The 20,536-nt window shown below is 39.6% G+C and overlaps 1 protein-coding gene across 1 annotated transcript in view; it reads left to right on the top strand.

Annotated features, from left to right (window-relative positions):
* LOC123255796 (zinc finger protein 383-like) overlaps positions 1-20,536 on the top strand; it is a 138,638-nt gene continuing 118,102 nt past the window's right edge. The window contains exons 1-5 of the mRNA XM_044684530.1: positions 1-74; positions 7,093-7,166; positions 8,456-8,557; positions 11,634-12,567; positions 17,255-17,376. Of these exons, the coding sequence (XP_044540465.1) occupies positions 1-74; positions 7,093-7,166; positions 8,456-8,557; positions 11,634-12,567; positions 17,255-17,376 (1,306 nt within the window). The remainder of the gene's footprint in view (positions 75-7,092; positions 7,167-8,455; positions 8,558-11,633; positions 12,568-17,254; positions 17,377-20,536) is intronic.

The raw sequence follows: 20,536 nt of genomic DNA, 5'->3' as shown, positions 1-20,536 counted from the left end.
ATGGCTGAACCTGGATTTTTGAAAAGTGGGGTTTCCATGAGCCACCAGGAGCATGAAATTGGGTCAGCCTTGCTGTAATTGGAAGGAGTCACTCTATTCCTAGCATTGGAACTATGGGGATTGACCAACATCCTAAAGAGGATTGGACTTTGGTGATGGATGGATTATTCTTGGATAGTCACCAGTGAACTCTGCTGGACTTTGTGATTTATTTCTCAGAGGTTCAGAGAGTAGTATGGAGAATACATGAAGTTATAGTGCTTATCTGGAGCCAACTGCTTGGGTATGAATGTTTTCATCTCTCCAAATGATAGAAAAAAAATAGTTATCTCTGTATCTTATTCTTTTATTAGACTGTGAGCTCCTTGAGGGCAGGAATCATTTCATGTAAACATAGCTGCCCCAGTGCCAAGTGCAGTAGATCCTTAATAAATGCTTTTTGAATCAATTTATGGAATGGAAGAGATTTGTCATTTTAATTTGATTATGCTTAGGTTTTTTTTATTCAGCATAGTTTGTTTTCCATCATTGCTTCCTAGTACTTAGTTTTTGCCCAACACTTCCACCATCGGTATCCATGTGGCTAAATTAGGAAGGAGAGGTAAAAAGCAAATGTTAGGAAATGGGGGTATAATTGTATGGAATATTAGAAAGCCTCCAAGTTTCAGAAACCAAATTTGCCTTCATTTTTCAGGACATGAAATTTTACTCCTTCTTATGATATCAGAGCACCTGTTACCTCATCTTCCTGGAACTTTGGGGCCCCTTTTTGTCTTGCTTTGGCTGGTTCCCAGTGAGAACCCTTGGAAATAGGGTTGATGATATTAGCTTATGAGAAGACCTAGGCCTCTAAAGGAATGAAGAAAGGAACCAGAAACATGAGATGGCAGCCAGTAACCAAAAATTGCTTCTCACACATGGGACAAAGGGGGATCATTTGCTAGACCTTTCCAAACCCAGTTAAGGGAAGGATATTTGTCTAGTAGGACAAATAGATAATAGACACAATAATCAGTGCTGGATTAGTAGAATTTATTGTCTCATGTTAGAAAGTAGGGTGGGATGGGATTAGGTGGATTATGTGTAAGAGTTTTAACATTATAAACCTGCAAATTAAAGTATGACTTGTGTGGAAGCAGTTAATTTGAGGTCCTGAATCTCTGACGTCCCTGAGGACTCACCTGACCTCAGCCAAACTTCTCTCAGCTCCTCAAGATAGTTTTTATACTACCTCATCTTGTCTGTCTCTTCTGTCTTGACAAATTTTCAGGGCCTAGCAATCTAGCATACTTAGATGTTCACACACACACACACACACTCATTTAAGAATTCTTGGGATGGGGGCTGGCATTTTTTTTAATAACTGTCTCCCCCCTCTTCAGAGCTTTAAGACAATAAAAGATATGAAAGAGATGGTAGGGAGGAGAGAGAGGGTTTTTTTTTGTTATCTTCTAATCCTCTAATGGGAATGAAGATATTAGCATGAATAGTGAAGGAATCTCAAACTGAGTGATTTTATTCATGGTAACTTTCTCCTCCCTCAGCTTCTTCTCACCTTGGGCCTACCCTTTTCCTAGAGGGAAGTCCAAGAGACCAGGTGATGACAGCTACTACAATCTTCCCAACAGCCAGGCCCCAGGTGAGCTGTCCTTCTTGAGATCTTATGGCTGTTTCCTATATGTGGCCCCGGCTCTTTCAGCTTTGAGCTTCTCTGTTCAAGATATCTGTTTTGATGCTCAAGCTTCAAGTACTTTACTAAAAGAGTGTTGGAATTGGAGTCAGAAAGACCAGAATTCAAACCTGACCTCAGAAACATACTAGCTGTGTGACTCTGGGCAAGTCACTTAACGAAGTTTGCCTCATTTTCCTCATCTAAAAATATTTATAATAATAGGCTCTAACTTCTGGGGTTATTGGAAGGACAAAATGAGATAATATTGTAAACTATTTTGCAAACCTTAAAGCCTGTTTATATAAATGCTAACTGATACTCCTCATCTTCCTTCTGATGTAGCTGGGACTATCTTATTAAAGTCCATTGTGGTCTCTTATATTAGAACACATCCCTCCTTTCAATTTCCTCTTTTGTTAAATAAGGAGATTAGATTAGAGTACCTCCTTAGACCTTAGATGACCAAAAACTCCTTTTAATACTAACAATTTATAAATCTAGGAGGAGCTTGATGTGGATAACTCAAGCCTAAATCCATATAACACATTTGTATAGCACTTTCTAGTCATAAAACATTATATATGTATACATATACATACATAATATGTAGAAATAAAATATATAAATGCATATAATTTATGTGTACTGTATGTTTTGATATATGTGTACATATAAAACATATATTAAGTATATGTTAAAGGTATAAGAGAACCTTAGGGGAATGTGTTTTTGTGTGTGTGTGTATTCTCTCATGGTTCCCCCTAGAACTTTTTTTTTTTTTTTAAAGAATAGTGTGTTTTGCCTGGTGAGGGGCTTTCCCTACCCAAATCATTGTTCCTTGGTAGTTGAATGCCATGCGTCACTGCTGCAGAAAAGTTTGGTATCTTGGTGACTAGCTTTCTCATGAGGAGTTTTTCCAGATTTTTGTTATATTTGTTAAATATGACAGATGTACAGTATATTGCTAGGCCTGTACTTTTGTACCCTTGCAAGCTTGCTATAAATTATCTCATAATTTAAACTCTATTGGAATTTCCTTTGAGAACCCAGGGTCTCTTCCAACTCCAGATAAACTATCAGAGTGGCATTTAGTAGAGCAATAATGACCTGCAAAGTATACTTATTGCCTATATACAACTGAAGCCTAGGTGAAATGACTTGCCTGAGATAACATGGCTAGTAAGTACAGGAGGCAGGACTCTAACTTTTCCTGACTCTACTCCAAGTGCTCTTTCCACTGTGGTATGTTGCCTCTTTAACTCAACAGACAACCAAACTAGTCATGGTATCTGCACCATTTTGTAAGGGAAAGGAAAATGTATTATTTATATTCTTCACTCTGCTATTAATTGTGAGTTTTGGATATTGGTTCTTCCCCCTCAGAGAATTATGTACAGCTGGATTCTACAGGATAATTCACTATAATTTTCACACATATTAATTTTCTTGTTCCTTCCTAAGAATATAATAGGTGGTCACACTCAGGAGGAGAAGTTGCCTAAGAAAACATCATGAATGATATTTTCATATTTAGGAGCAAAGTCTCAATTCCCAGTGCTTTGTAGGACTTTGGAATTTTGGGGTAAATGAAAGTTCTGGGATCCTTCCACTGGGTTCATAAGCATTTATTTGGGGTGCTTGTTTCCTCTGGAAGATCAGTAAACTGGGAAGAGCTCAAAAAAGTTTTTAATCTCATGTTATCTTTCCAGGTGTTCCCACCACATAGACATACACAGAGAATCTTTTATATCACCTTCTCAGTTCCTTCTCTCTGATACTATTATCATAATGTAGGGGAAAGAATACTATACTAGTTGTTTAGTCATTCAGTTATGTCTGTCTCTGTGACCCTGTGGACCATGGCATGCCAGGCCCTTCTATTCTCCACCATCCCTTGAAGCCTGTCCAAGTTTATATTCTTTGTTTCCATGATACTATCTATGCATCTCATCATCTTATTCTCTGCCTTCCCCTTCTTTTGCCTTTAATCTTTCCAAACATCAGGAATTTTTCCAGGGAGTTCTGTCATCTCATTATGTAACCAAAGTATTAAAGTTCCAACTTCAGTATTTGATCCTCCAGTGTATAGGCTGTATTTCTTTAAGTATTAACTGATTTAATCTCCTTGTGGTCCAAGAGGCTCTCAAAAGAATTCTCTAGCACTACAATTCAAAAGCATTGATTCTGAGGTACTCAGCTTTCCTTATAGTCCAGCTGTCACAGCCTTGTATCGCTACTGGGAAAGACCATAGCTTTGACTATACAGAACTTTGTTGGCAAGGTAATGCCACTTTTTAGTATGCTCTCCAGATTTGCCATAGCTTTCCTTCCAAGGCACAAGTGTCTTTTAATTTCATGACTGTAGTCACTGTCTGCGGTTATCTTTGAACCAAAGAATATAACATCTAACACTGCTTCCATTTCTTCTTCTTCTATTTGCCAAAATGTGATGGGACCAAATTCTCAGTTCACATATCGCTGAAACCTAACTTGTAGAATATTAAGCATAATTTTGCTGGTGTGTGAAATGAGTGCCATTGTTCAGTAATCTGAACATTCTTCAGCATTGCTCTTCTTTAGGATTGGAATATAAACTGATCTTTTCCAATCTAATGGCCACTAGTTTTCCAGATTGGCTGGCATATTGAGGGTAGCACTTTGACAGGATCATCTTTTAGAATTTTATGTAGCTCAGTTGGAATTCTGTCAAGTCCATTAGTCTTATTGTTAGTAGTGCTCCCTCCCTAAGGCCCCCTTGACTTCATTCTCTAAGATGCCTGGCTCTAGATCAGTAGCAATGCCATTATGGTTATGGGTAATGTTAAGATCTTTCTTGTATAGATATTCTGTGTATTATTGCCATCTCTTTTCTTAATTTTTTTTTTATTAAACCCTTACCTTCTGTCTTAGAAACAACTCTAAGATGAATGGACAAGGGCTGGGCAAATGGGCATTAAATGACTTGCTCAGGATCACACAACTAGGAAGTATCTGAGACCAGATTTGAACCCAGATTCTCCCAACTCTAAATTTGACACTATCTACTGTGCCACCTACCTACCACTGCCACCTCTTCTTAATATCTTCTACTTCTGCTAAGTCCCTACCATTTTTTGTCTTTTACCATGCCCATTTTTTTGCATGTAACATTACCTTTGATATCTTCAATTTACTTGAAAAGATCTTATATTTCCCATTCTATTGTTTTTCTTCTCTCTCTTTGAATTGCTTAAGAAAACCTTTTTATACCTCCTTGCTGTTCTCTGGGATTCTGCATTCAATTGATTATATCTTTCCCTTTCTCTTTTTCCTTTTCCTTTCCTTCTTTCCTCAGCTATTTGTAAAATATTTAGTCATTTTGTTTTCTTGCTCTTCTTTTTCTTTGGAATGTATTTTGTTGTTGCCTCCTGTCCAATATTGTGAACCTGTCTATAGTTCTTCAGGTACTCCATCTACAAGATTTATTCCCTTAAATCTATTCATCACTTCTACTTCATATTCTTAAGAGATGTTATTTAGGTCATAACTATGAAATATGATGATTTTCCCTACTTTTTTCAATTTAAGTCTAAAATTTGTAGTAATAAGCTTATGACTTGAGCCACCATCAGCTCCAGGTCTTGTTTTGATTGATTGTATAGAGCTGCTCCACATTTGGCTGCAAATCATATAATTAATCTGATTCCAGTATTGACCATCTGGTGATGTCCAGGTATAGTCACCTTTTTGGGTTGTTGAAAAAGAGAATTCACTATGACCAGCAAATCATCTTGACAAAACTATTAATCTCTGCCTTGCTACATTTTGTACTCAAAGGCCAAACTTGCCTGATATTCTAATTATCTTTTGATTTCCTTGTTTAGCATTCTACCCCCTAAAATGAAAGTGACGTCCTTTTTTTGTGCTGTTTCTAGATGTATAGGTCTTCATAGAACTGATCAACTTTGGGCCTCTTTTAGCTTCAATAGTTGGAGTATAGACTTGTATTACTGTTATGTTGAATAGTCTGCCTTGAATTCAAATAGATATTCTGTCATTTTTGAGATTATACTCCAGTATTGCTTTTCTTACTCTTTTATTAACTATGAGGGCTACTCCATTTTTTTCTAAGAGTTTTTTGTCCACAATAATATAGGTAATAATCCCCTGAATTTAAATTCACCTGTTCCTGACCATTCAGTTCAGAGATATCCAAGATGTTGATGTTTAATCTTTCCATCTCCTTTTTGACCATATCCAGTTTATCCTGGTTCTTACATTCCAGATTCCTGTAGAATGGTGATCTTTTACAGCATTGGATTTTCATTTTGTCACCAATCTGCAGCTGTACTTCCTTTTTGGCCATGGCCCAGCTGCTTCATTAGTACTGGAACTCCTTGTAGTTGTCTTCTACATTTCCCCATTAGGATATCTTCCAATGTCATATCTTTTATTATTTTTGAAACTGTTCTTGGTGTTTTCTTGTCAGAGATACTGAAGTTGTTTGCCATTTCCTTCTTCAAAGTGACTTGTTTGTCAAGGGTAACCATGTACGATAACTCATAATTTCATTGAACTACATGAACTCCAAAAAAACCTCCTCCATGAGAAGGCAGTGATCCAAGAATGGAAGAGTACTAGATACCTGGACTCAAATCCCAGCTCAGCTATGTATTGGGTATGTGATCTCAGACAGGTTATTTTACCTCTTCTGCATCAGAGTTTCCTCTTTTGTAAAATAAGAATATTGGATTAGATGAATTCTGAGGTCCTTTCTAGCTCAATCTCCTTATCTACCTTATATGATCCTATGACTTTCATTCTACCCTTTCCCTTCTCTCCTACCCTTGCCTTTATATATATGGCATTGTCCCAGTAGGCACATGTTGTTTTCAGGGGTTGCTGACCTTCGAGGATGTGGCTGTATCTTTCACTCAGGACGAGTGGGGTTATCTGAACTCTGACCAGAGGAGCCTATACAGGGATGTGATGCTGGAGAATTTTGGGAACATGGTCTTGTTGGGTAAGGATTCTCTCAACTCTCTACCTCATTGCCTCAGGTTTGCTTATGTTAGCCTTAGCCCTCCCAATGATAATAGATATGAGAACCCTGGAAGCCTCCTTTGAGTTTGGTCAAGGATGGACACATCTAACCTTTTATCCCAGATATATGCCTGTTTCTAAAGGGCAGGTCTCCACTGAGTAGGAGTGGGGATAATACTGGAAAGTATAGAGTAGAGGTTCTTAACCTGGGATCTGTGGCTTTGTTATTTAAAATATTTTGATAACTATATTTCAAAAGAATTGATCTCCTTTTTGATCCTATGCATTTCATTTTTTGCATTAAAATATAATTCTGAGAAGGGCTTCTCCACACTACCCAAGGCATCTATGACACACAAAAGGTAAAGAATCTCTGCTCCATAGGCTCTTCTCCATAGGCTTCACCACACTACCCAAGGCATCTATGACACACAAAAGGTAAAGAATCTCTGCTCCACAGGCAGCACGGCAGGTAAAGTATTAGAATATTAGCCTGAATCGAGTTTGAATTCTGACTTGACTAGTTATATGATTTAGAGCAAGTCATTTAAACAGTAGAGTCTTGATTTCTTCATCTGTCAAACAGGATTAATAATTCTTGCTCTATCAACTGTACAAGATTTTTATGAAGATCCTATGTGGTGAAGCTTTAAAGAAATGAATCCTGCCTTCCTGCTTTCATGTTGAAAGTTCTTTCTACTATGCCAAAGTAACCCAGATGAAATAAGGCAATGAGTTCCCTGCTCTTCTTTAAGAGCATATCCCAGAGTCCTAAGGGTTTGTTCACCCCTAACCTCTGGTATTAAAAGGGGGGAAAAAGGAAGGAATAGACATTGAAAATAACAATAGTTTTCATTTCTATAGTACTTTAAGGTATATGAGATAAGTATAGTATAAGTATTTTCTTCATTTTACAGATAAGGAATTTTAAACTCTAGATAAAGTAACTTGCCCCAGGTGATATAGCTAGGAAGTATGCCTCATTGAGGAACCTTTTTAAGTGCCCAGAGGGCAAATTCAAGCTGTCTGTGAGCCTCCATTACTGGAGAGAGTGGAGGGAAAAAGTGCTTGCTTTGGGCAGCTGGAGGGTGGTGGTGGTGGGACATGCAAAAAATGTCCTCCAGTGCTGGGAAGAGGGGAAACAGGGAAACGAATGAGCTCTGAGTGCCATGTCTTCACCATCACTGATACATAGAATTCCAAGCCAAGTCTACTGACTCCAATCTAATTCTGCTCCATTGTACCACACACAACATTAGAATCTTAAAGGTAGATTCTAGATGTGGCTAAGGACACATGGGAAGTGGCAAATCCAGGACTTATTCCTAGGTTTCCAGACTCCATGTGCAGAGCTCTTGGCATTCTAGAATCATAGGATCTTAGTAGATCTAGAATGGTGAGGTCCTTAGAGATCATCTAGGTCACCCCTTCAGTTTATAGAAGTCTGATGGTTGTTTATATTCATATAGTAAGTAGCAGATCTAGTATGTGAACACAAGTGCATAAGTCCTAAAACCAACATTCTTTCTACTGTGCTGCCTCTCCGTTATTTAATCTAACTCCTCTCCCAGTCATGAAAAAATAGCAAAAGAAGAAATTTGCAAAACTCTAAAGTGCACTTATAAAAACCTCTTTTGCCTAGCTGGTGATCATCTGCAAAACTTCCTTACAGACAGAATAGGGGATAGTTGGGAATTACAACAAGGGGTGGCCTGAGTTCCCCATACACACCACCCCTCCCTGTTTCCTTTCTATGAACAGGGCTCCCCATCTCCAAACCTGACTTGATCTGTATGCTGGAACGAGAAGAAGAACCCTGGAGCCTGGATCCACCAGGAGCTGAAGAAAGAAGCTTCCGAGGAGGTGAGTGAAGTTTCTATCTTAACCAGTCAGCCTGGAGTCAGGGTGAAGGAACAGCCAGGTTCCTTGGATCATGGCCTCAATGGTTTTAGGTTTGGAGGCTATCTGGAGCAATCTCATTTGGAGATGTGGATCCAGTTAATAATAGTAACTGGTGGAGTGTCTAGGTAACATAGTGGATAGAAAGCCAGGCCTGGGAGGTCCTGGGTTCAAATTTGTCCTCATGACCCTGGGCAACTCTAATTGCCTAGTCCTTACTCCTCTTCTATCTTAGAACAGTTACTTAGTATCAATTCCAAGACATAAAATAAGGATTAAAAAAAAAATAGTAACTGGCACTTATGTAGCAAGTAAGGTTAGGAGAATCTTCAACTACTTTATTTCATTTGATCCTCATAGCTACATCGAGTTCTGTAGTGGTGATTATCCCTGTTTTACAGATGATAAAACTGAAGCCAAAGGTACTGCAATAACTTGACCAGATTTGCGTAGCTAATCATTGCCCGAGGAAGGATCAGAATTCAGGGCATCTGGTCAAGCTCAAGGAGCTTATAGTAGAAGGAGTGTCATTCACTTTGTGCTTTGCTTTAAGACTTCCAGTGATGAGGAACCCACTACCTTTTGAATCATTCTCCCAATTTTAGCCAAAAATATTTGGACGTTTTTCTTTTATCAAGTCTAAAAATACCTCTCTACAAATCGTAGTTGTTGCTCTTTGTTCTGCCCTTGGTGAACAGAAACAGTTGTGATACCTTTTCCATATTCCCTTCTAAGTCCTCTCTTCTCCAGACAAAACTTTCCTAGTTTCTTCGGATTCCTTTTATGGCATGAACTCAAGACCTTTTACCTTCCTATTTAGTTCATTCATTTCCTTCCTTAGAGTGGGCAAATCCTGATTCAATTGTTGTATTCTGATCAGGACAAAAGATAACAAGAGTGCTGCCTCCCAAGCCTTTGATGCCATGCTTTTCTTACTGCTAAGATACCACCACCTTTTATCATACTGTACTTCCCCTCAGGTTCTGTTTGATGCCTCCTTATTACACAGAGGTTATGAGCTGAGGGAGGAATGGTTAGTCACCTCGCTCTTTCCTGAGAACCATCCTGTAAGGTTTAGAGTGCATATTTATTACATCCCATGGTATAGATTAAGAACCTGAGACATATCAGCAGGTTGGAGAATTAGGATTTAGGTCCTCTGACCCCCAAATCCAGGACTATTTCCACTGTACAACACTTCTTCTCCAATGCAGGGCCATTTTTTAAATATTAAAAAAATGTAGAGTCCTTTCAAATAGCATTATTGATTTAAATATAGTGTAAAAAGTAGTTCAGGCAGGATGGTGCATTCTCCTAAGCCCTGTGCTCAAGGAGCTCACATGGCATATATATTAGAGAATTGGAAAATCTGGTGCTTTTTGAGATCTAAGGGAGAATCCCATTACTGATTGGGGAAATTATGAAAAGCTCCATGCTGGAAGTGGTATATCTCTTAAAATTTAAAGGTTGAATAGCATTCATTCAACAAGTAAGGAAAGAAAGTGATGATATTCTGGGTATTGATAATAACATGAGCAAAAGCATCAAAGTGGGAGAATTTGGAGTCTAGAACTGATCTAGAAGCAAAGTATAATCTTGGTTGATATAGATTATATGGAGAGGAGCTCTATGAGATAAATCTGGAAAGACTGGATGATCTAAGATTATGAAGGACCTCTAATACTAAGGGAAGGAGTTTGAACTCAATAAGTAATAGAGAACAATTGAAGAATTTTGAGCAGAGAAACACTGTGGCCTTTTTTCTGCATACAAGATTATGGGTAAATTATATATATATATATATGTATATATATATATATATATATATATGGATTGGAAGACAGAAGAGAATAGCAAACCTGTTCACAGGCTAATGTAATGGCTTAGATATAGGCCCTGAATTTGAGTTGTGGTTATGGGAATAGAGAAGAGAAGGGGTGGTTGTAAGAGAAGTTGAGGAGGTAAAATGTGTAAACTTAGGGTAACTAACTAGAACTAACAGGTGGGGGATAGAGAAACATAAAGCAAAAACAAAGCCCCAAGGTTTCCAATGTGGGAGAATTGAGGATGGTGGTACTACAAACAGAAATAATGCAGTTAGAATAAGTTTTAAGCTTAGAAAAATATGCAATAAATATAGTTCAGGCAATTTAAATTGCCAGGTGGAGATGGACTGGTATGACTGGAGCTCTGGAGAGAGAACAGGTATAAATATAGATACCAAAGTCACCTGCCTAAAGGCGGCATTTGTTTTGTTGGAGTGACTAGGATGGCCAAGGAAGGGAGCATAGAAGAGGGGGTTGAATCAGGACTTTGAGGAACGTACATTTTAAGGAGCAAGGAAGAAGATGAAGAGAAATAACCAGTCAGAGAGGAAAGAGAAGAACCAGGAATATCAGGTGTTTCTGAGGTCAGTAGAAGAGAGAGTAGCCAATAGGAGGTGATAATTAATAGTATCAAAACTTCAGAGAAGTCAAAGAAGATGAGAACTGAATTTTGAATTTAACAAGGATGAAGTCATTGGCAACCATTAAGAGCAGTTTCAGTAGATGGTTTGAGTGGATGTCATGTTACACGGGTTTGAGGAGATAAGGAAATTGATGAGAGTTTTTTCAAGAAGGTTAGCAGTGAAGGGTGGGAGAGAGATGGGTTGGTAGCTCTATGGGACAGAAAAGTTAAAGGAAAGTGTTGTTAGCACGTAGGACACCTGGGTTTGTTTGTAGTTAGAGGAAATCAAGAAGAAAAAAGGAAACTAGAAATGGAACAGTGGGAGAAAGGGAGAAGAGAACTCTCTGTTCTATTTTGACCTTTCCTTCTTCTCCTTACTTCCCTTCCACTTCTTGGATCTTCTGAATTGCTATTCTTTCACTTCTCTTTCCCATCCTGTCCTCAGATCTTAAGACCTTTTTTGAGAACCATCATTGTGCAAATTATTGACAACATGCTATTTCCCATGTGATGATCCTAGCCTGCTTCAACAGTTTCCTCAGACCCAGAACAGAGCACAGCTGACATCTGTGTATTATGTTTGTTATTTCAGATTGCCAAGACAGGACTGAGAACAAGGAGTTGATATTAAAGCAGAAAATTTCTGAAGGAGTTGACTCAAAGACAGGAATATTCGAAATACTTTTAGGTGATGTTCCTCAGAATTTAGAACTTGAAGCATCATGTGAACTTGAAGATCATTTAGAGAAGCAAGTGGAAAATCTAGTAGGAGAGAGAGAAGACCCTTTCCTGCTCCAGCAGAGAAGTTCAAAACAAATGATAGTTTCCTACCAGGAAACTTCAAGAGAAGACAGTGACCGGGTAGTGACATATCGTAGGTCTCCTACAGGAGAGAGACCTTACAAATGTGATGCATGTGGCCAAGGCTTCAAGCGCAGCTCTGACCTTATTAAACACGAGAAAATGCATAGTGGAGAAAAGCCCTATGAATGTAAGGAATGTGGGAAAGCTTTCAGTTGGAGTTCAGCCCTTATTCAGCATCAGAGGATTCACACTGGAGAGAAACCCTATGAATGTAAGGAATGTGGAAAAGCTTTTGGGTGGAGCTCAGAGCTTATTAGGCACCAGAGAATTCACACTGGAGAGAGGCCCTATGAGTGTAGTGAATGTGGGAAGGCTTTTGTGAGAAGCTCAGCTCTTATTCAGCATCAGCGGATACATACTGGTGAGAAGCCCTATGAATGTAATGTTTGTGGGAAAACCTTCCGTCACAGGCCAACACTTGTTTACCATCAGGGAATTCATACTGGGGAGAAACCCTATGGATGCAGTGTATGTGGGAAAGCCTTTACCCAGAGCACAACCCTTATTGAACATAGAAGAATTCACACTGGAGAGAAGCCCTATGAATGTAATGAGTGTGGAAAAGCCTTCAGTCGGAACTCAGCTCTTCTTCAACATCAGCTAATTCATACTGGAGAGAAACCTCATAAGTGTAATGACTGTGGAAAAGCTTTCCGTCACAGGTCAGCTCTTATTTATCATCAGAATTCATATTGGCGGGGAACTCTTTGGATGTAATGGAAATTGGAAAGCCTTTAGCTTCTCTCTTGTACATTATCATCACTTATCTCACATTTAACCTTGGAGGATTCATACCACAGGGAAATCCAGTGGAGGTGATGCATGTAAGAATGTCTTTCAACACAGGTCAATTGCTGCCATTGAAATTCAGCATTGTAAATTAGATGTTTCCATCACAGCTAAGGGATTTGGGTGTTGGACTATGTTCTAAAACTGGTTCCTCAGTTCTCCTATAAGCAGTGCTCCCTGTCCTTTTTGCAGTTTTTCCTAGTCTGTCCTCACTTATTCTCAGCTCTTAAGTAGTTAGAGGGTGTTAGTGTCAATTCATTCCTTTTTAACACTTACTAGGAACAACTCTGTTTTAATCATACCCCAAGTTTTCCTGGTCTAATAATTTCACACATCTTCCAGAGCAAAGAGATATTGTGCAGCATTTAGTTCTCTGTTCTTGTTTTTTGTTTTGACAGTTATTAGTTTCTTTTTAGAAACCTGTGATATGTTCTCTTCCTCTAATTGGCCAGTTTTCTAAATAGACATTCCTTTTGGAATATACATTAATTCAGCAATTTACAATCTGATGTCTTGAAGAAGCCAGATGGTTTTTGTTTTCCTTTATAACCCTTACCTTCTGTCTTAGAATCAATACTGAGAATTGGTTTCAAGATAGAAGAGTGGTAAGGATTAGGCAATAGGAGTTAAGTGACTTGCCCAGGGTCACACACCTAGGATATATCTGTGGCCAAATTCAAACCCAGGACCTCTGGTCTCCAGGCCTGGCTCTATCCACTGAGCCACTTACCTAGCTGCCCCACCAGGCTTTTTTCTTTCCTTAACAAAACCAAATACAATTTAAACAAAATTAAAACAAATGCCTCAAAAATATTAGAAAACTAAAACAGATATCTTCATATTAGTTAATGAGTGAGATCCTTAAGTAAACACAGATCTTGACCAACACCTGAAAATTCACACCACCATAACATGAATGGATTTCATTTGTGAGCCTCATAGCTCTAAGAATTCACATTTTGCCAAGACCATTAACTACTATAAGCTCACAAGCAGGGCAGTATACCCTATGGAACTCTTAAATTCAGTATCACTTGCAAACAAACTATTAACATTTATTGATTGATTTTTCTGAAGGATAAAATTCTTGAATAAAGTTTTTATCTTGCCCTCCTAGAGTCAAGGAAAAGCATTAGAAATTAGGATTTGTTTCTACCAAATCTTTCTTCATTGGGGAAATAGAGCTCACTAACTTGACCTTATAGTTCCCACTCAGGGACTGAGAATCCTGGCAACTACTTATGATCTGAAAGCAGGCTGGTACCTAAAACAAGTATTTAATATTTAATGTCTGTTTGGGAATAAGATGATGAATTCTTGATAAGCAGAAGTACAAGGGCAGGTGACTCCAGGAAACTGGAGATACATATTTTGGAGCCTTCAACAAGTAGAAAAAAACTAAGTATTCTTAAGCTCTATGCCACCATTTAACTGCAGTTAGCCTATATCTGAGAGACAGCCATCATTCTTGTGGGGAACATACACATTCAGTACAGTAATGTTCTCAAAATTTTAAGATTTTGCAGATGGATAGATTATTACTATTTTTGGTGTCAAGCACTTGTTTCTGAACTCCAGAAATGAAGATATTTGGGCCTAATTGCATTAGTTAAAAACCATAGTGATAATTGCAAGGCAAGCTGGAGGAGGGAGAGAAGAAATAAAGGAAACCTGCTATAACTATTGTTATTTGATTTATGATTAACAATAAAATGATTTGTGATATGTGTGATATGATGTAGTATGTTTCAGTATTGTGATTTTATTCTTAACTCATTCTCAAAAGTGGACCAGTGAATCAATAGAGTGGACACCTAATAAGGTAGCAAACTCAGTGGAGAAAAGGGTAATTGTGAATAACTTCAGAGATACAGGATGGTATGTTAGAGTATTAAATGGAGAAGTAGGGAACCCAAATTCTAGTTCTGTTTCTGCAGCTAGGTATATGATCTTGGGCAAGTCACTTAACTTCTTGGCCTGTTTCCTCATTTGTAAAATGAGAGTAGATTGGAATAGGTGATCCTTAAGGCTCCTTAGAGTTCTAAAAAAATACTTCTGGGTTGCTTTTTGCATCAGACTCCTAATATGTGAGACTGAACTGAATTTGTGTTGGTTAGCCTGGGAAGGAGCATTTATTTCCTCCCCTTCAATCTCTCACTGCCTTCCCCCTCCCAGAAGTGATGTCTGAATTGGAGAATTTTGACTCTTCCCTTTTTAAAAACTCTGTTGTCACAAAGAGGAGTTGGTAGAAGGTCAAGCTACATCCCAGGGAAAGGCCCTTATGACTAGTACCTGTTGCCATGCTCTCATTCCTACTTGATCACAGAATCTCAGAATTGGAAGAGACTTCAGGGCCTCCTTAATCTAACTCATACCTGAATAAATATGCCCTCTTAAGATATCCCTAATAGGTGATCATTAAGTTTCTGTTTGAGCCATTTCCTAAGGCAGCCAATTCCTCATTGAGTCAGTATGATTTTTCCACCCTTGCCTGGAGCCCAAATGTGGTTTTTAGCAAATGTATTCATTCTCCTAGTTCTGCCAAGCAATAGAAGTTCACTCTAACCCCCGATATCCTCTCTAGTACTTGAAGAAAGCTATGAGATGGTACTAAACTGTAATTTTCACTTTTCAGGGCTAAAAATCTCTTTGATTCTTTCCACCATACTCATGCCATGGTTTCTCATCCTTTAAATAAATTGGTTACTCCACTTTGGGTGCTCTCCAACTCAGTATCCTTCATGGTACTCATAACCAAACTCTTTAAGATATGATCTGACTGGGCAAAAGACAGTAGATTATCTCTTTATTTTGGATTAGAACCAAGACCATTGACTTTATGGCTAGTGTTCTTTCAACTGTTTCACCTTACCTCCTCTTCCAACTTGACATGCACCTCTTAATGATCATACTGTGTATCTTGATCACAGACTTGTAGAATTGGAAAGGCCCTTCAGAATCCCATTAGTTCAGCTTAGCATAAGTATGTTGTCATCTAGTCTTTAAGACTTTAAATGTTGTTCACTCATTTTCGGTGGTGTCCAAATTTTTGTGACTCCATTTGGAGTTGGCAAAAATATCAGAGTGGTTTGCCATTTTGTTTTTCTTTTAAAAAAATAAAACCCTTACTTTCTTCTTAGTAACAACTCTAGGATAGAAGAGCAAGGACTAGGCAAACAGGGTTAAGTGATTTGCACAGGGTCATACAACTAGGAACTGTCTGAGGCCAAATTTGAACCCAGGTCCTCCCAGTTCCAGGTACTCTATATCCACTAGCTATATATATATATATACACCTAGCTACCCCTGATTTGCCAATTTTCTTCTCCAGCTCATTGTACAGATGGAGAAATAGAGGCAAAGAGAGTTAAGTGACTTGGCCAGGGTCATATAACTAGTATCTATATACATATCAGCTGTTTTTATTAAAATTACCACTGTTGTTGCTGTTACCAATACTACTATTACTACTATATCTTAGTCAAATAATAGCATTTAATTTTGAATCTTAACTCTGTCATGCATCATGCATCCCTTCCTCCCCCTCATTCTTCTCTTCCCCTCTTCTCTTTTCTTTCCTCTCTCCTCTCTTTCTGTCTGTCTCATCCTACCCCCAATGACCAATAGCAGCTACTCTTTTGCTTTGATGCCCTCATCTTCTCTATGAAATATGTAAAAGAAAAGAAGGGAATAGAACAAACATTTATTAAATGCCTACTATGTGTTCTACAAACATTATCTCATTTGATTCCCCAACCACCCTATGAAGGCAAGTGCTATTATTATCTCCACTTATAGTTGAGGAAACCGAGGCAGATAGAGGTTAAATGACATGCCTAGGGAGACACAACTAGTACATGCCAGGCCAGATGTGAACTTAGGAGCAGCACAATCTGGAGATGAATGTCAAGACATTGAATAAAGATGTGAAGGCATTGAGCTGTATGTGCCGCCCATCAGGAAGAGATCATCCGATAAAGAGAGAAGAAGCTGGAACTGCCTTCCCTTTCTCCTTGGGGTTAGGAGCCCAAGCAACATTTGGCGCATGGCCTTTGGATACATTTCCTGTCTATGATGATGGCAAGAGGCAGAACCCAGAACAGAAGAGAAGGGCAAGAAAGCCTGGGAATTCACATCTCACTCAGGAGCAATTTCTCTACAGTTTTAATCCTGTCCTCACTTTTTTATTTCAGTTAATGTTCTTCCCCCTATCCCCTACTAAAACCTCCTTTATTTAGTGTAAGAAAATTCACAGACAGCAAGGGATTAGAGCCAGCAGGTGGATGGACTTGCTACCTCTTCTACCTTTTATGTTCCCCTTTACAGCTTACAATGGTAAGAGGGGAGTGCCTCTTGTGTCTCTCTTCTCTTCTTCTCCAGTGATAACCTCACTCATTTCCTGTCCATCCTCCAGCAATGCAGAGAGAGAAGATCCTTTTAAAACTTCCCTGGTGGGGAGGAGAATTTCAGAGGTTCCAGAGCAGGGCTCCAGAAGTAGAAGGGGAAAAATGGAAACAGTTGCTGTTGTTTGTATCCAGAAAGGAGACCCTCTTGTTTTAGGGTGCTTAGCATGAGGTTCTTGGCTCCTTCAGCTTTTGAAGCCTCAGAGACAACAGAACTCCTGCCTTCCAGCCTCTTCTTGCAGACGTCCCAGCTCCTGGCCACGGATGCTCCTTTCTCAGGTAGCTAATGTTCTTTTCTCTGTCTGGGAATGAATTTGGGGTCATGCTGAAGACATAGAGGAGAAGAGGGAAGGGAATGGACCACAGATTTAGAACTAGAGGCCTCCTTAGAGGTCGTTCAGGCCAAATTTGGTTTTGTTACTGAAAAAAAAAAAACCCCAAAAACAAACTGAGGCCCGGAGAAGTCACAGAAGAAGGGACAAAGCCATCATTGGAATTCAGGACCACTGATTCCAAATCCAGGGCTCTTCACGGCAAGGGTGTAACAGTCTAAAGCAGGGGTCGGCAACGTATGGCTCTCGAGCCATATCTGGCTCTTTTGAGGTTCAGATATGGCTCTTTCTGCAGGAGCCATTAAGTCAATTTTTTTTTTAGGCGCTGTTACAGCACTGTGAGCACTGTAGGGCTCTCACGAAATTACATTTAAAAAAATGTGGCGTTTATGGCTCTCACGGCCAAAAAGGTTGCCGACCTCTGGTCTAAAGTAATGAAGGCTTCAAAGGGTTTAATTTCACAAATTCTTGTCACCTGGCTCATGGACAGGAGTAGTAAGGAATGGAGCATGGGCTTGGAGAGCCACCTGGTGGCTCAAGCAGATATATCACTCCAGGGAGTAGCTCTGTGTGTAGCCTCATAGGCTTCACCTTAGGAATATACTCCCTCCTTATCTGCCCTTCTAAATCTTGTTCCTTTAAGGTTTAAAAATAATTGCCACCTCCACGTAGCCCACCCCAGATGAAAGTGGGAGCCTTCCTCAGGCATAAATGTTTCCCTCCAACTTTTCAAGAATACTTTGCCACCATAGTTCCTTTGCCCTTCTAAAATTCTGCCTTATATTCATTCAGATGTAGACTGTATATTCATATTCGTAATGGGGCAATGGCCAAGGAGAGAGGCCAGTTAAGGTTTGGAGAGCCTGCTTCTGAAGGTAGCTGAGACACAGAATAGAGGCCCAGCTAGCAGATATTCTGACCATTTTCTTACACTGTACTACATGGCAAGAAAAGAAAAGGCCATTTGTTTGGCTTTTAGCTGGAAGTTGGTGTGTGTACAGAAGCATGCATTGTGGCCAGCTTGTTCTCCCTCCCTGGATAAGTTCAAATGAGAAGGATAAAATGCAGTAAGACTCTGAGTCGAGCCAGGACTCAGCCTTTATCTTCTCACCCAGGCCACTGACGCGTGCCCTCTGAGGGCCTGGGCCCTGCTGTTGCTTCCCTCACTGCTGTGTCTCTTCTTCCCAGCCCATAGGTGACGTATTGGAGACTTGAGTGAGCTTGTGAGATTCAGAAGAAATCTAGATGTCCAGTGACAGGAGTCCATGGTGGAGGCTGCTGAAGCATCCACAGCTGGTGTTAGCCCAGAGGAATAGCTGTGAGATGCAGTAGATCCTAGGATGGCCAGGGAGTCAAGATGCCTTGTCCAGAGTGGACATTGAGGGACTGTTCATCAGTGAGGCTAAATTCAGGATGAACAAGGTGGAATGGATGTGTGTAGCTATGCTTTTAAATTTGAGACTGCTGTCCTCAGGAATCAAGGCAGTAGAAAGGAGATGGCACCATCCTGGTGGGGGTAATTGTTTTTATTCTTCTCTGAATGCAGCTTCAGGATACATCGCTAACCTCCATTTTTACATCTCAAATTGGATGTTCTGTTGGTATCTCAAACCCAGCATGTCCAAAACAGGACTCATATTTTCTCCCAACAAACCCTCCGTTCTTCTCACATTTCCCATGGCTATTGAAGGCACCATCAACCTTCCAGTCATCCAGGCTTGTAACCTTGACTCCTTACCCTCAATCATTCCTGTATTTCCAACCCTTTGCCAAATCTTGTTTCTACCCTCCTCACATCTCTTGTTTACATCCCCTTCTCTCATCTGTATTGCTACAAGCTTAGTTCAGACCATCCTCATCTCATGCCTTGAATACTGAAGTAGCCTCTCTGCCTCTTCCCATTCCAATCCATTATGTACTCATTTGCCAAAGTGATCTTCCTCTTGGTGTGATCATATCATCCTCTGCTCAAGGAGTAGCAGTGGCTCCCTATTACCTTCAGGAGCAAATATAAACTCTTTTGTATGGCATTTAGAGTTCTTTAAAGCCTAACCCTTTGCCTTTTTAACCTTTCTATGATCCAGAAACGATGACCTGCTTGCAGTTCTTAAAACATGACTGTCTCCTATCTCTGCCTTTGTACTGTCTATCTCCCATGCCTAGAATGCCTTGTGGAGATTAAAATTAATATACAAGGACTAAGTATTATATTTTATAAATTTTTATTAATAGTAACCTAACAAAAAAAAGCTAACTAAAATGGTACTAACCCAGCCTGCTCACGAGAGCAAAAGAGAGAGGAGGAGGAGCTATAGAACTTATAAAACAATACCGTGACCATGCAAACATGGAGGCGCAGGAGAGATTAAAGGGAATTTTGGGAAATACTGGGGGATGAAGTCCAAAGGTTCAAAATCTCCATTTATATAGCCTTAACCCCTCACCTCTGCCTTTTAGTCTCCCTGGCTTCCTTTAACTCAAATATTGCCTACTCTAGGAAGTTACCCCTTTTCCTTTCTCTGCTAGTGCCTTTCACTTCCAAAATTATCTTTGTAGACTTGGCATATGTTTTATATACCTAGATATTTATATGCTGTCTCCCCCTGTGTTATGTCTTCCTTCATATTCCCAACATAGCACAGTGATGGGTTGTACAAGAGAAACACCTAATACATGCTTGTGGACTAATAAATAGGAACAGGAATAGCTAGAATGGCTTCAGGAAGCTTGCATTGAGAATTTGGAAGTTCCTTCTTGTTGGACCTTACCCTTCCTGTCTCAGCTTCAGATCTTCATAACTAAGGGATCCTTAAGGGCAAACAAATCAGGTCTCTTAAAGGCCTCTCTTTCTCTATGTATGTCTCTTCTAGGTTGGGTCCAAAGTCAGGGTTCATGTGGACCTCTTTCCCTCAGCTCTAACACATCCTTCTCCCATCCCTCGTGCAGAAATGAGCTACCTAGAATGCTCCTCCTCTAGTCACAGGATTCTCCCTGACAGACCAAGGTCAAGCTAATGAATCCATCTCCTTGGAGTCAACCACTCTATCCTGCATAGACCTCTCAGTGTGCTTCCTCAATTGTAGTTCCCAGAATTGGGCACAAATCTC

This window comes from Gracilinanus agilis, chromosome 1, assembly GCF_016433145.1.
Source record: "Gracilinanus agilis isolate LMUSP501 chromosome 1, AgileGrace, whole genome shotgun sequence".
Lineage (NCBI taxonomy): Eukaryota > Metazoa > Chordata > Mammalia > Didelphimorphia > Didelphidae > Gracilinanus > Gracilinanus agilis.
The sequence above is the reverse complement of the archived record's forward strand: the minus strand, read 5'-3'. Positions and strand labels throughout refer to the sequence as shown.